The following is a 12,749-nucleotide window of genomic DNA, read 5'->3' on the forward strand; positions in this document are numbered from 1 at the left end:
GCTTGTCTTTTTCCTATTATGTGCAAGAGCAAATTCTTTACATTAAATTGTCCATCATATGCCACAAATATTTTTTCCCAGTTTGTCTTTTGTCTTTGTAGTCACATTATTGATCTTTTCCTTTTCGCTTCTCGGTTTGAGGCATCTTAGAGTATCCTTTCCCATTCCAAGGCCACACGTGTTTTCTGTATATACATAAAAGTTTATAATGTTTAGATCTTTGATCCATCAGGGATTTACTTTGGGACAGAAGAAGTAGGGAAGTGATCTAGTTTAAAAAGCAAATTTAGCTTTAAAATACAATGAGTACAAATTTATGGATACCATTTATATAACTTGTTTTAATTTATTCAAAGAACATTCATAATTTAAAAAATAAATTCAAAGTTCATCTGTTTTCCCATATGTATCTTTATAAGCACATTTAATACATATACATGTATGTCATATATACATACACGGTACCATATATATGTGTGATACAATTCTATTTTCCACAATTTTCGAGAATGTTAAATTCCAATTTGACATTATCGTCACTATTATTTTCTCAAGAAAGTTTCTACTGTATTTTTCTCAATATCTTCTCACTTTTTTGGATCTTGAAGATTTCTTTTTTATTTTACTATATTTTGCTTTAAAAAGTCTCTTTTCAACTAAGCTCACTTCTTCATGGAGAAAGGATGTCTTTATTCTTAGCAGGAAGGAGAAAAGATTTAGTATAAATTGATAACTCAGAGAATAATTCGATTCTTCATAGGTTGTCACATGTTTACAATAGCTAGAAGGAAAAGAAAAGGGCTAAGTTATCTTTAAATGACAATTTAGAAATGTATGCATATATACCTTGAACACCCTCAAACTTAACAAATAATATGGTTAGGCTTAAAATAGTACCCTGAACTGGAAGAAAACTTAGAATAATTTGTTAAAACTCTTTAATTTTACAAAGGAAAAATTTTACCACCGTCTGTGACCACCATACAAGGTGAGAGAGATTCTAGACGTTATTTTTAAAACAAACAAAAGAAAACAAATAATCCCCCATTCCACTCAAACTAAAACACCAGACTTCATATTTAGGCTTGCACTCCTATACGTAGTGCAGAAAGAAGAGTTTACAAAGTACTTTTACCTATTTTACAAGATAGTGGAACCTGAATCTGATCAAATCCCTATCTTTACCAAGATACAGGCAATAGAGGGGCAGAGGAACATTTTAAGTATCACAGGGCTGTAACCAGCAAAATCCATACTTTGAGAAATTGTACAGGACGAATGACCTGGCTTACCGTACAAGTAAATTGCAAGAGAATGAAAATAAGAGATAAAGAGGAGGAACTTCTGGCTTAAAACACACTTAAGGGATTTATCAACCACTTGCAGTGTAAGAGCCTTATTTGGATTCTAAGTCAAACACATTAAAAAAAATTACTTGACAATTGGAAAATCCAAACATTGACTACATGTTTGATAATATTATGGAATTACTACCAATTTTGTTTAGGTCAAAATAATGGTATTATGGTTTGGTTTAAAAAATGTTTATAGACTGTTGTGGATTGAATTGTGTCCCCCCAAAATATGTGCTGTAAATCCTACTATGCCTGTGGTTATAATCCCATTGGGGAATTTTTTTTGTTATGTTAATAAGCCAGTATTAATATAGGGTGTGCTTTAAATTAATTTCTTTTGAGATATAAAAGAGCAGATTAAGCAAGCAGCAAGAAAGCACAGATGGGTGAAGACAGATGCCATGCCACATGAAATCTTCAAGGAACCAAGAAACAGAAGCTGAAAACAGACAAGGACATTCCCCTAGAGAGAGAAAGCCTTCTCCTAGGGCCAGTGCGCTGAATTCAGACTTCTAGCCTCCTAAACTGTGAGAAAATAAGTTTGTTAAAGCCACTCAGTTGTATTTCTCTTATAACTAGCACTAGATAACTAAGACACAGATGAAATGATATGGTGTGAGATCTGATTCAAAATAATCTGGGGGTAGTGGGGTGAAGGAGTGAGTTGGGGTACGGTGAAGCAAGCTTATCCATTTTGATGATAATTTTTGAAGCTGGGTGATGGATACATGGGTGTTCATCATACTATTCTCTGCTTCTGAATATACTTGCAATTTCCGTAATAAAAAGTTTAAAAAAATAAGTAAACAAATAACAGAATAGATAAAAACTTTTAGATACTATGATTTATATAACCCATTTGGCCTTAAATTCCTGAAAGACCCTATACGATTTACACCACAAAGCTCTGCCACCCATCTGTAAAACAGGAAAAAAATAACAGTACCTATCTATAGGGTTGATGGAGCCTTGGTGGGGCAGTGGTTAAGAGATCAGCTGCCAACCAAAACGCCAGCAGCTCAAATCCATCAGCCGCTCCTTGGAAACCCTACGGGGCAGTTCTACCCTGTCTTAAAGGGTCTCTATAAGTCGAAATTGACTCGATGGCAACAGGTTTGTAGAGCTGATAAAAGGATTATGTATACTAAGCACTTAACCCAATACTTGGTACAGAGAAAGGACTCATAAAATGTTCACTTTCCCTATAGGCCATCAGAAATGTTTTTTTTTGTTTGGTTGTTCGTTTTCATTTAAAATCTTAAGGCTATCTTAATAATATACAATGAAGCCAATACCATTTCCTACTATGTTCACTAGTGGGAAATTTAACAGCCTAAAATGTTCAGTGATTGGTTTAATAGACATCAAATACAAGCCATTTACAGAAACTCTCACAAATAGGTGGCCTCCTGCTTTTTTTCTAATTATTTAAATTTCAGCTATATTAATAGAGCTTCTTTCAGACAAATTTCAAGTTAAAATGTTATCACAAAGAGGGTGAACTTATGGTTTCTCTCATCCAGGGACCATAAGGAAAACTCTACTTCCAGACCAGAAAGATAAAACACAGGGCACGCGGGGAACTGCTCAGTGGTGTAAGGAGAAAAAAAACTCCCTGGAGGCCTCAGAATATCAGGGCTTCCTCTAACTCCCCCTTAGCAAAACAACAAGAACAACAACTAGCTAAAAACATCTAATTAGTACAAATTGATAAATTTTAACATTAACTTGGCAATAAACGTTTGGCAACAAACATTTTAAACAGGAGTTACTGATGCCAGTTACAGTCGTAAGAGCCTAGCATCAAATTTATTGCTGAGAAGATTTAGAAAATCTTAATGTACAATGATACGTACTTACAAACATCAAATTTTAAAATGCCTTTTTTTTTAAAAAATATTAGGATTCTTTTAAGATACATGGGTCCAAATTATTTGATAGAGTAAGAACTTTTTATTTCTAAGTTGAATCCCTATCTTACAATGGGTTAACGTACCATAAACTCAGAAAGCCAATTATGAGATAAAACCAAGTATAAAACAGAATTTGTTACTGCCTATTATTCTGCTGTGAATAGATCGTGTGCCAACTGATGTCCTTTGAGCTCTGTCTACCATTTAAAATAAACGATGTGGTGAATGTCTGCTGTAAGAATACGTTTATACCAACATTTTCAAGTGCGTGAACACGCACAGGTCTAAATTAAGCATAAAGGTAACCCTTCCTTATGAGAAGTTCAAATGTATGCAAAAGGAAAAGAGTTTCTGAAGTCTGACAAAAATAGGCAAAGCTGGCAACACAATGTTTTGGTGGTCTCAAATATGTTCAGATTTGGCATATTAACATATTTGAGTATTGTTTTTCACTATAGTTTTAAAAAGATGTTAAAAATAAATTCAAATCAAACTCCACTTCTTTTGGAATACAATTTGAAAAACCACTTCCCTATCTCTTCCTCTGGAAGGAAAGATGAACTATCTGCCACTCTCAGGGTGGTTAGGGCTAGGTACACTTCATCAGCCAACACCTATAAACAGGTTTTTTGACCTGGCTAATTGTGAGTAACCAGCCTATTCACAGAGGGGGACTCTGGAAATCAGATAACTAAGCCTGAAAGAAACACCCACAAGGGAAGAGTAAACAGGCTCTGAGCGAAGGGCTAAGGGCTCTCTGAGAAAACTGTATTAGATTTAGCGACTAGACTTTGTGACATTTTTATTGGTTGGCTGAAGCTTATCCTATTTACTTTGTAGTCCTAGGCTATGATCTAAAACAGGCACAGTTGACACAATCTTGGTGCATGAAGCCATGGTTTTACCAAAACTTCAACTATATGTGGTGGTTTAGCTTTAGCTGTCTTATAATAACAATGATCACAAAAAAAAAATGAGACCCATTACCGTCGAGTCGATTCTGACTCATAGCAACCCTATAAGACAGAGTAGAACTGCCCCATAGGGTTTCCAAGGCTGTAATCTTTACAGAAGCAGACTGCTACATCCCGGTGGGTTCAAACCACCAACCTTTTGGTTAGCAGCCGAGTGCTTAACCACCGAGCTACTAAGGCTCCTAATAATGATCATAGTGATTATTTATTGAGTACTTACCATTTGACAGACACCAAATGTCATTAAATTCTCAGAAGAACTCCTTGGGGAAGGCTCTATTTTCCATTCATTCATTCATCAAATACCTGGTAAGCACCTACTATGTGCTAGGCCCTGTTCTAGCCTCTGGGATTTGACATTAAACAAGAGTCCCTGCACTCAAGTTACTTATATTCTAGTGTAGGGAGGCAGAAAACTAGAAAAATAAGTATATATTAAATAGTGATAAGAGCTATAAGGAAAACTAAGACAGGCAAGGGGGATAGAGAGTGATAGGGTGTGTGTGGAGGAGGGTTGGTGCTATTTCAGACGGGATGGCTAAGGAAGGCCTCTCTGAGAAAGTGAGCAAAAACCTGAAAGAAGTGGGCCCATGGGGGTATGTGGGGGGTGGGGGTGGCGGTGGGGGCAGGCGGAAGGCACAACATATGCAAAGGCCTGAGTCAGGAGAGTGTTTGGCAAGTTTAAGGAACAGCTATGAGGCCAGTGTGAACAGAGGGAGTAAGCACAGATACCGGCAGTAGCAGATGAGGTCAGAGAAGTAGCAGAGGGACAGATCAAGTAGGGGCTTGTAGGCACCACAGGGCCTGTGGATTTTACTCTGAGTGAGATGAGAGTTGCTGGAGGTTTTGAGGAGAGCATAAAATCAGCATTATCCCTACCTTTACAACTGGGGCAACACAGCTGTAGAGATGGTAAATAACTTGCCCACAACTAGCAAGTAGCAGAGCTAGGATATAACAGCCTGATTCTCTAGCAAGTCCTCTTAACTACTATGGAAAATTTCCCTGTACACAATTTCTATGCCAGTATGGGGATGTGAGTTAGTATAAAAATATAAAGTCACAATGAGATTTATTTTTCCCATATAAATTACTTAGAATGTTAGGGAGGGAAGAATATTAGATGAATCTTTTTATTTTAAATATAAAGAAATTGAGTGATGAAGTGACTTCAGAGTCATAATACCAGTTTACTCAATGGCCTTTTCACTATTACTATATACATTTGAACTAAAAATTAAAATAGGCAAGAGAGAAAGGAATTTTATGGCATAGCCTGAACCACTTCAGTTTCTTCCACCAATATTATGAAAAAAATTCAAATATACTCTGAAGTTGAAAGAATTTTATCTAACCGTCCCTGTAGGTTTTGATCCACGTACTCCTCCCTATAGCTACTGTAAAGACACTACAAAAGAAGTGGAGGAAAACATACATACTCTCATAAAAGATATCTTCTCTCCACCTAGGCTTAGGGGAGGAAAAAAAAAAACCCTCTTGATTTATCTTCGGATCCACCTAGGATTTAGGACAGAGATTTACCTTCAAGTGCTCAAAAAACACTTTTTTGACTTGAATTTCAGTGTAATTAAAGAAAAAGCAAATTTTGTGCTCTGGGGAGTACCACATTCTTCATTACCCACAACCTGATGAAATTTTCTGAGTCATATGAAATAAATTACCTAAACAATAACTTATACTGTATTATTCCAACATCTACTTTTTATAGGGAATATAAAACTCTTCATTAAAAGAGAGAGAGAGAAAATAAGGAGGCAACCTATTACTAAGTAAGAAGTGTGAGAATGTAGTGAAACTAGTATGCCAAAGAGCTGATAATTAAATGTGACCTAAGTCAAAAGCTTGCATTTGTTTTACTTTTTGGTCACTATGGGGGCTTTTGCTATGTCCCACATAGATTAATTCCCTCTGGTGTCTTGTCCTTAATCCCACTTTCTCCAAACTCAATAATCATAAAAGTAAGCTTTGTTTCCTAGAGTTTGCATATCGAGTAGCTAAGAGGAAAGAATCTAAACAGGAAATGCAGGTAGAGAAAGGGGAAAAAAAAAAAATCAAAGCAATAACTAAGCAACTGAACTAAAATAAAATCTCAGTGGTAATTAGTTCAGAAGATACACCTACTCTATATAAAATTATACTATATGCTTCATTCATGCAACTGATTCTCAGATAATTTCTCTTCTCTTGTGGACTTTGTAAATTGAAAATATGATTCTTCATCTTTTGTATTACTTTCTGGTCTTTACCAGGGAAGTTTTCATTCGTATTTGCCAATATGCCTTAGTCCATTGATACAGGATAGGTACTATTTTAGAAATGAGTCTCTTAAAATTTTCTCATTATTCTCATTTATCTCATTGCATTTATATGTGGGAAGTCCACTCTATTTTTAAGATGACTATTAAAATGTGAAGCCCTGGTGACACAGTGGTTAAGAGCTCGACTGCTAACTAAAAGGTCAGCAGTTTGAATCTACCAGGCCCTCCTTGGAAACACTATGGGGCAGTTCTACTCTGTCCTATAGAGTTGCTATGAAGTGGAATCAACTTGATAGCAATGGGTTTTTTTTTTTTTATTAAAACTTATTCAAGTATTTACACAAGATATCTTTACCAAGCTTAAACTAAAATCTCTATTTTCATTTAATAAGGAAGACCATCAATGAGATGGATTAACAGCGGCTGCAACAAGGGGCTCAAACACAGCAAGGATTGTGAGGATGGCGCAGGACTGGGTAGTGTTTCATTCTGTTGTACGCAGCGCTGCTATGAGTCAGAACTGACTCGATGGCACCTAACAACAACAACGATTGTGGTTACTTAGGAGAATATCCTTATTTTTAGGAAACACATGAGGAAGTATTAAGAGGTAAAGGGGCATGATGTAAGTAACTTATTCAGAAAAATAGATTAAAAAATACAGTATGCTCTCCTGATCCACATTCATTTATACTTCTATTGCTTTGGCTGTTTCACTGCAGGTTAATTTAGCTAGGAAGAGCAGGTTTGTGATAATTGTGCTACATCATCTTTCTTCTTTTTTTTCCAGCTGTCCTAAAACTCTCACACAAAATTCAATTTATAATGCTCATTATCTTGATTATAAGCTCACCATCTTCTAATTCCAACAAATAACCTATCTGGCTCTTATTATAGTCAACTACTTTAACTTTTTTTGTTAATTAGAAAAGAATACTACTTCAGGCCAAACTGTGAATTTCACCATGTATTACAGCTTTTGATTACTAAGAACATTGTGTACCTTTTACAGAATTTCTGTGTACTAAGCCAATATAGTGAATTCTTGGTTGTCAGTAACTGGCCTTTCTTCTTCAGGATTCCCTGGAGGCTATGTCCATGGAAACAAGTTCTATCAGTGTCTTCTTCAGACCAGTTGAACTGAAAACTTGAAGGGCTTTTTTTTTCAACAGTTGGTGTTGAATCAACCAGTGTGCTAAATTGTTTTTGTAGATTCACTACCATTTCTGGAAATGGAGAAAAAAAGGAATAAAATAAAAATTAATGTTAAATCGCAAAGTATAAGATAAAGAGACTTATTTTAAAATAAATATGACAACATTAATATTTATTTGTTCATTCATTCATTGTTAAAAGCAAACATTTGCTATCTACTACGTACCAGGTATTTTACTAGGCACCAAAATACAATCCTGTATTAGTCACAGTCTCCACCCTCTAAGAGCTTAGAGTCTATTGTAGGAAAGACAAACTAGTAACTACAATGAAGAATGAAAGCATGTAAAGAACAGAGTGGGCCTAACAGAAAGAAACAGTCAATTCAATTGGATGGTAGAGCTAAGAAACATTTTCTTAGAGGAGGCCATGTTTGAGCTGAGTCTTGTAAAATGAAAAGATGTTTGTCACAAAGACAAAGGGAGTGGAAAAAGGCTAATTAGAAGCATAGAAAGTGAAGGGCTGGTGGGTGAAACACCTTAGTGAGACGGGCAAGGATCAGTCTGAGGAAAGCATTAAACACTATGATATGGGATTTGAACCCTATTTGTTGACAATAGGCTTTAGGCCAGAAAGATCACTCTTTATAGGATGGACTGAAGAAACGTAAGATGAAGTGAGAACAATTATGAGACTACTTAAATAACACAGACAAAAGATGTTGAGGGCCTGAACCAGGCAGTAGAAGTAAAAACAGAAATAGGGGGTCATGTGGTGGAAGACAGTAACTCCCAAATACAAATGAGTATCATCCTCATAAAAGCAATCACTTTGGAAAGCCAAACACTCTAATGATGTTTTATATTACTCAAAACGTTTTAGAATTACCATCTTAGAAATGCTTTCAGAGCCACTTAATTCATTCACTCATTCAACACACATTTACTGAGAGCCTCCTAAGTGACAGGCACTGTTCAGTGTGCCTTGGATGTATCAGTAACAAAACAGAGAGAGATGCAGCCCTTGTGAAGTGTATAGTCTAGCAGGGGGAAATAACACAAAAACAAGAAATATAATAAATAAGTTAAATTAAAATGTATGTGAGAAGGGAGGAAGGGATATTGAAAGAAGTAAAAGCAGAGCAGCGTGAAAGGGATCAGGAAGGGTTGGGTAGGGAAAATACAAGATGAGCTGGGAATATCTTGTAGTACCAGAAAGAAATGAAGTGCTCAAAAAATACAAGGTTGAGGGCATGTCAGAGGGACATGGGAACCAAACTAAAGAAACTCTCAGTAAGAGTTGGAATAATTTGAAAAATAAAATAAAAAATATAGTATTGGATTATAACCCAAAGTATAAAATAAGGAATCCACACTGAACAAATGACTGAATAAATACATAAATGGTGGAGAAGAGACAGATTTTTCACCTAGAAGAATTCCAGATAATATATGTAATTCCTCCCTCCAGGAGACAGATCCTAGCGCCTTCCCCCCTTTTGAGTGTGGGCTGGATTTAGTGGCCCACTTCCAAAGAATAGGGTATGAAAAGGGAAAAAGAGTGATTTTACAGTGGAGAAACCTGGCAAACACTACCTTAATCAAGAGATGAAAGTTAATATCACCAGGATGTCATGTGGATATTTCACGTACCCTTGATATGATGTGATGAGAAGGGTACTTCGTTTCTATGGTCCTCCTCCCCAAAACCCATAACTCACTCTAACCAAGACAAAACATCAGACAAAGCCAACTGGAGAGACATTCTATAAAACAGTACTCCTTAAAACTGTCAAGGTGATGGAAAATAAGGAAAGAATGAGAAACATCACAGACCAGAAAAACTAAGAACACATGACCAATCATTGTAATGTGGCATCCTGGATTAGATGCCGGAACAGAAAAAAAAATGACATTAATTGAAAAACTGGTAGTTATATCTGGATAAAGTCTAGAGTTTACTTGATAATAATGTACCAATGTTGGTTTCCTAGTTTTGACAAATGTACCATGGACATGTATGATGATAACATTAAGAGAAACAAACTCAAGAAGTACAGGAGAACTCTCTGTACTATCTCTGTAGTATTTTATAACTTTTATGGAAATCTAAAATTCTCTGAATTAAAAAAACTTATTTAAAAAAGGGGATTGAAAAAGAAAATAACAGACCAACATTCCTCATGAATATAGATACAAAAGGAGTCCCTGGGTGAAAGAAACAGTTGCGTGCTTGACTAGTAGCTGAAAGGTTGGTGGTTTGAACCTACCAAAACCCTCCTTGGAAGTAAGGCCTGATGATCTGCTTCTGAAAGGTCACAGCCTTAAAAACCTTATGGAGCAGTTCTGCTCTGCACACATGGGGTTGCCATGAGTCGGAAATGACTTGATGGCAACTAACAACAACAACATAGATGTAAAAATCCTAGCAAACTGAATCCTACAGCATTTTAAAAGGATTACACACCATGACCAAGTGAGATTAATCCCAGGAATGCAAGTGTGGATCAACATCAGAAAATCAATCTATCAATCTAAGATACCACATTAACAGAATGAAGGAAAAAACCCACACACGATCATCTCAATTGATGCAGAAAAGGCATTTGACAAAATCCAACACCCTTTTATGATAAAAACACTCAGAAAACTAGGAACAGAAGGGAAAGTATTCAACATGAATACTGGGATTTATGAAAAACCCACAGCTAACATCATACTCAGACTGAAAGACTGAAAACTTTCCCCCAGGATCAGAAACAAGATAAGGATGCCCTGTTTGGTTGTGGTTTTTTTTTTTTAACCACTGCTATTCAACATTGTACTGGAAGCTCTAGACAGAGCAATTAGGCAAGAAAAACAAATAAAAGGCATTCAAATTGGAAAGGAAGAAGTAAAACTATCTCTAATCACAAATGACATTGTCCTATACTTAGAAAATCCAAAGAATTCACAAGAAAGCTACTTGAGCTCATAAATGAATTCAGCAAAGTTGCAGGGTACAAGATCAACACACAAAAATCAGTTACATTTCTATACACCAGCAATGAACAACCTAAAAGGAAATTAAGAAAACAATTCCATTTGCAATAGCATCTAAAATAATAAAACACTTTGGAAAAAATTTAACTAGGGAGGTGAAAGTCTTGTACACTGACAGAAATTAAAGAAGACTTAAATAAATGGAAAGACATCCTGGGTTCATGGATTAAAAGATTTAATACTGTTAAGATGTCAAGGTTACCCAAAGCGATCTACAGAGTCAACACAATCTCTATCAAAACTCCAAGAGCCTTTTTTGCAGAAATGGAAAAGGTGATCCTCAAACTCATATGGAACTGAAAGGGGCTCTGAATAGCCAAAATAATCGTGAAAAAGAAGAATAAAGTAGGAGGACTCACAATTCCTGATTTCAAAACGTACCATAAAGCCACAGTAATCAAAACAATCTGGTACTAGTATAAGGACAGACATACAGGCCAATGGAATAGAATCGAAAGTCCAGAAATAAACCCATAGAGCTATGGTCAACTGATTTTTGACAAGGGTGCCAAGTCCATTCAATGGGGAAAGAAGAGTCTCTTCAACAGTACTGGGACAGCTAGATCTACACATCTGAAAGAATGAAGTCGGATCTCTACTTAAGATCATATACAAAAATTAACTCAAAATGGATCAAGGACCTAAATTTAAGAACTAAAATAATAATACTCTTAGAAGAAAACAGAGGGATAAAACTTCAGGACCTTGTTTTTGGCAATGGATTCTTAGATACGACATCAAAAGCACAAGCAACAAAAGACAAAAAAATAGATAAACTGGACTTCATCAAAATTTGAAACTTTTTTGCATCAAAGGACTTCATCAAGAACGTGAAGAGAATCTACAAAATGGGAGAAAATATTTGGAAATCATGTATCTGATAAAGGTTTAATATCCAGAATATATGAAGAACTCCTAAAACTCAACAACAAAAAGACAACCCAATTAAAAATTGAGCAAAGGACTTGAACAGACATTTCACCAAAGAAGATACACAAATGGCTAATAAGCACATGAAAAGATGCTCAATATCATTAGTCATTAGAGAAATGCAAATCAAAACCACAATGAGATATCATTTATTGTATATCACACAATAGGATGGCTATTATCAGAAAACAGAAAATAACAAGTGTTGATGAGGATGTGGAGAAACTGGAACTCTCATCCATTGCTGGTAAGAATGTAAAACGGCGCAGCTGCTGTAGAAAACAGTTCGGCAGTTCCTTAAAAAGTTAAACATAGACTTATCATAAAAAAAAGAAAAACTGTTGTTGTCTAGTCGATTCCGACTCATAGCGACCCTAGGGGATAGAGAAGAACTGCCCCACAGGGTTTCCAAGGAGCAGCTAGTGGATTTGAACTGCCGACCTTTTTGTTAGCAGCTGAACTCTTAACCACTGCGCCACCAGGGCTCCGTATGACCTAGCAATTCCACTCCTGGGTATGTATTACCCAAAAGACTTGAGAACAGAGACTCAAACAGATACTTGCACACCAATGTTCACTGCATCATTATTCACAATAGCCAAAAAGTGGAAAGAATCCAAATGTCCATCAACAGATGACTAAATAAACAAAAAGTGGTATATCCATACAATGGAATATTATTCAGCCATAAAGAGAAATGAAGTTCTGATACATGTTACAACATGGATGAACCTTGAAGACATTATGCTGAGTGAAATAAGTCAGACACAAAAGGACACATATTATGTAATTCCACTTATATGAAATATCTAGAGACCAAAGTTTATTAGTGGTTACCAAGCAGGGAGGAGAGAAGGACGGGGAGTTATTGTTTAAGGGAGATTGAGTTTGTTTGAAAAACGTTTGGATATAGTAGTGACGGTTGTGCAACATGGTGAATGCAAATTAATGTCACTGAATTGTACACTTAAAAACGGTTAAAATGGCAATTTTTTTTTTTTTAATATTTTATTGTACTTCAGGTGAAGGCTTACAGAACAGATAGTTTCTCATGTAACAGTAACACACATGCTGTTTTATGACATTGGTTAACAACCCCACA

At 35.9% G+C, this 12,749-nt stretch overlaps 1 protein-coding gene across 2 annotated transcripts in view; it reads right to left on the reverse strand.

The window, feature by feature from the left end:
• Window positions 1–404: 404 nt before the first annotated feature.
• Window positions 405–12,749, reverse strand: part of TAF1B (TATA-box binding protein associated factor, RNA polymerase I subunit B) — a 106,814-nt gene continuing 94,469 nt past the window's right edge. For both annotated transcript variants that reach the window (XM_004373069.2, XM_023728264.1), the window contains 2 exons: window positions 7,525–7,747; window positions 405–781 (listed from right to left, as the gene is read on the reverse strand). In XM_004373069.2, coding sequence (XP_004373126.1) covers window positions 577–781; window positions 7,525–7,747 — 428 coding nt within the window. In that variant the 3' untranslated portion in view covers window positions 405–576. The remainder of the gene's footprint in view (window positions 782–7,524; window positions 7,748–12,749) is intronic.

Source organism: Trichechus manatus, unplaced genomic scaffold (assembly GCF_000243295.1).
Source record: "Trichechus manatus latirostris isolate Lorelei unplaced genomic scaffold, TriManLat1.0 scaffold00023, whole genome shotgun sequence".
Classification (NCBI taxonomy): Eukaryota; Metazoa; Chordata; class Mammalia; order Sirenia; family Trichechidae; genus Trichechus; species Trichechus manatus.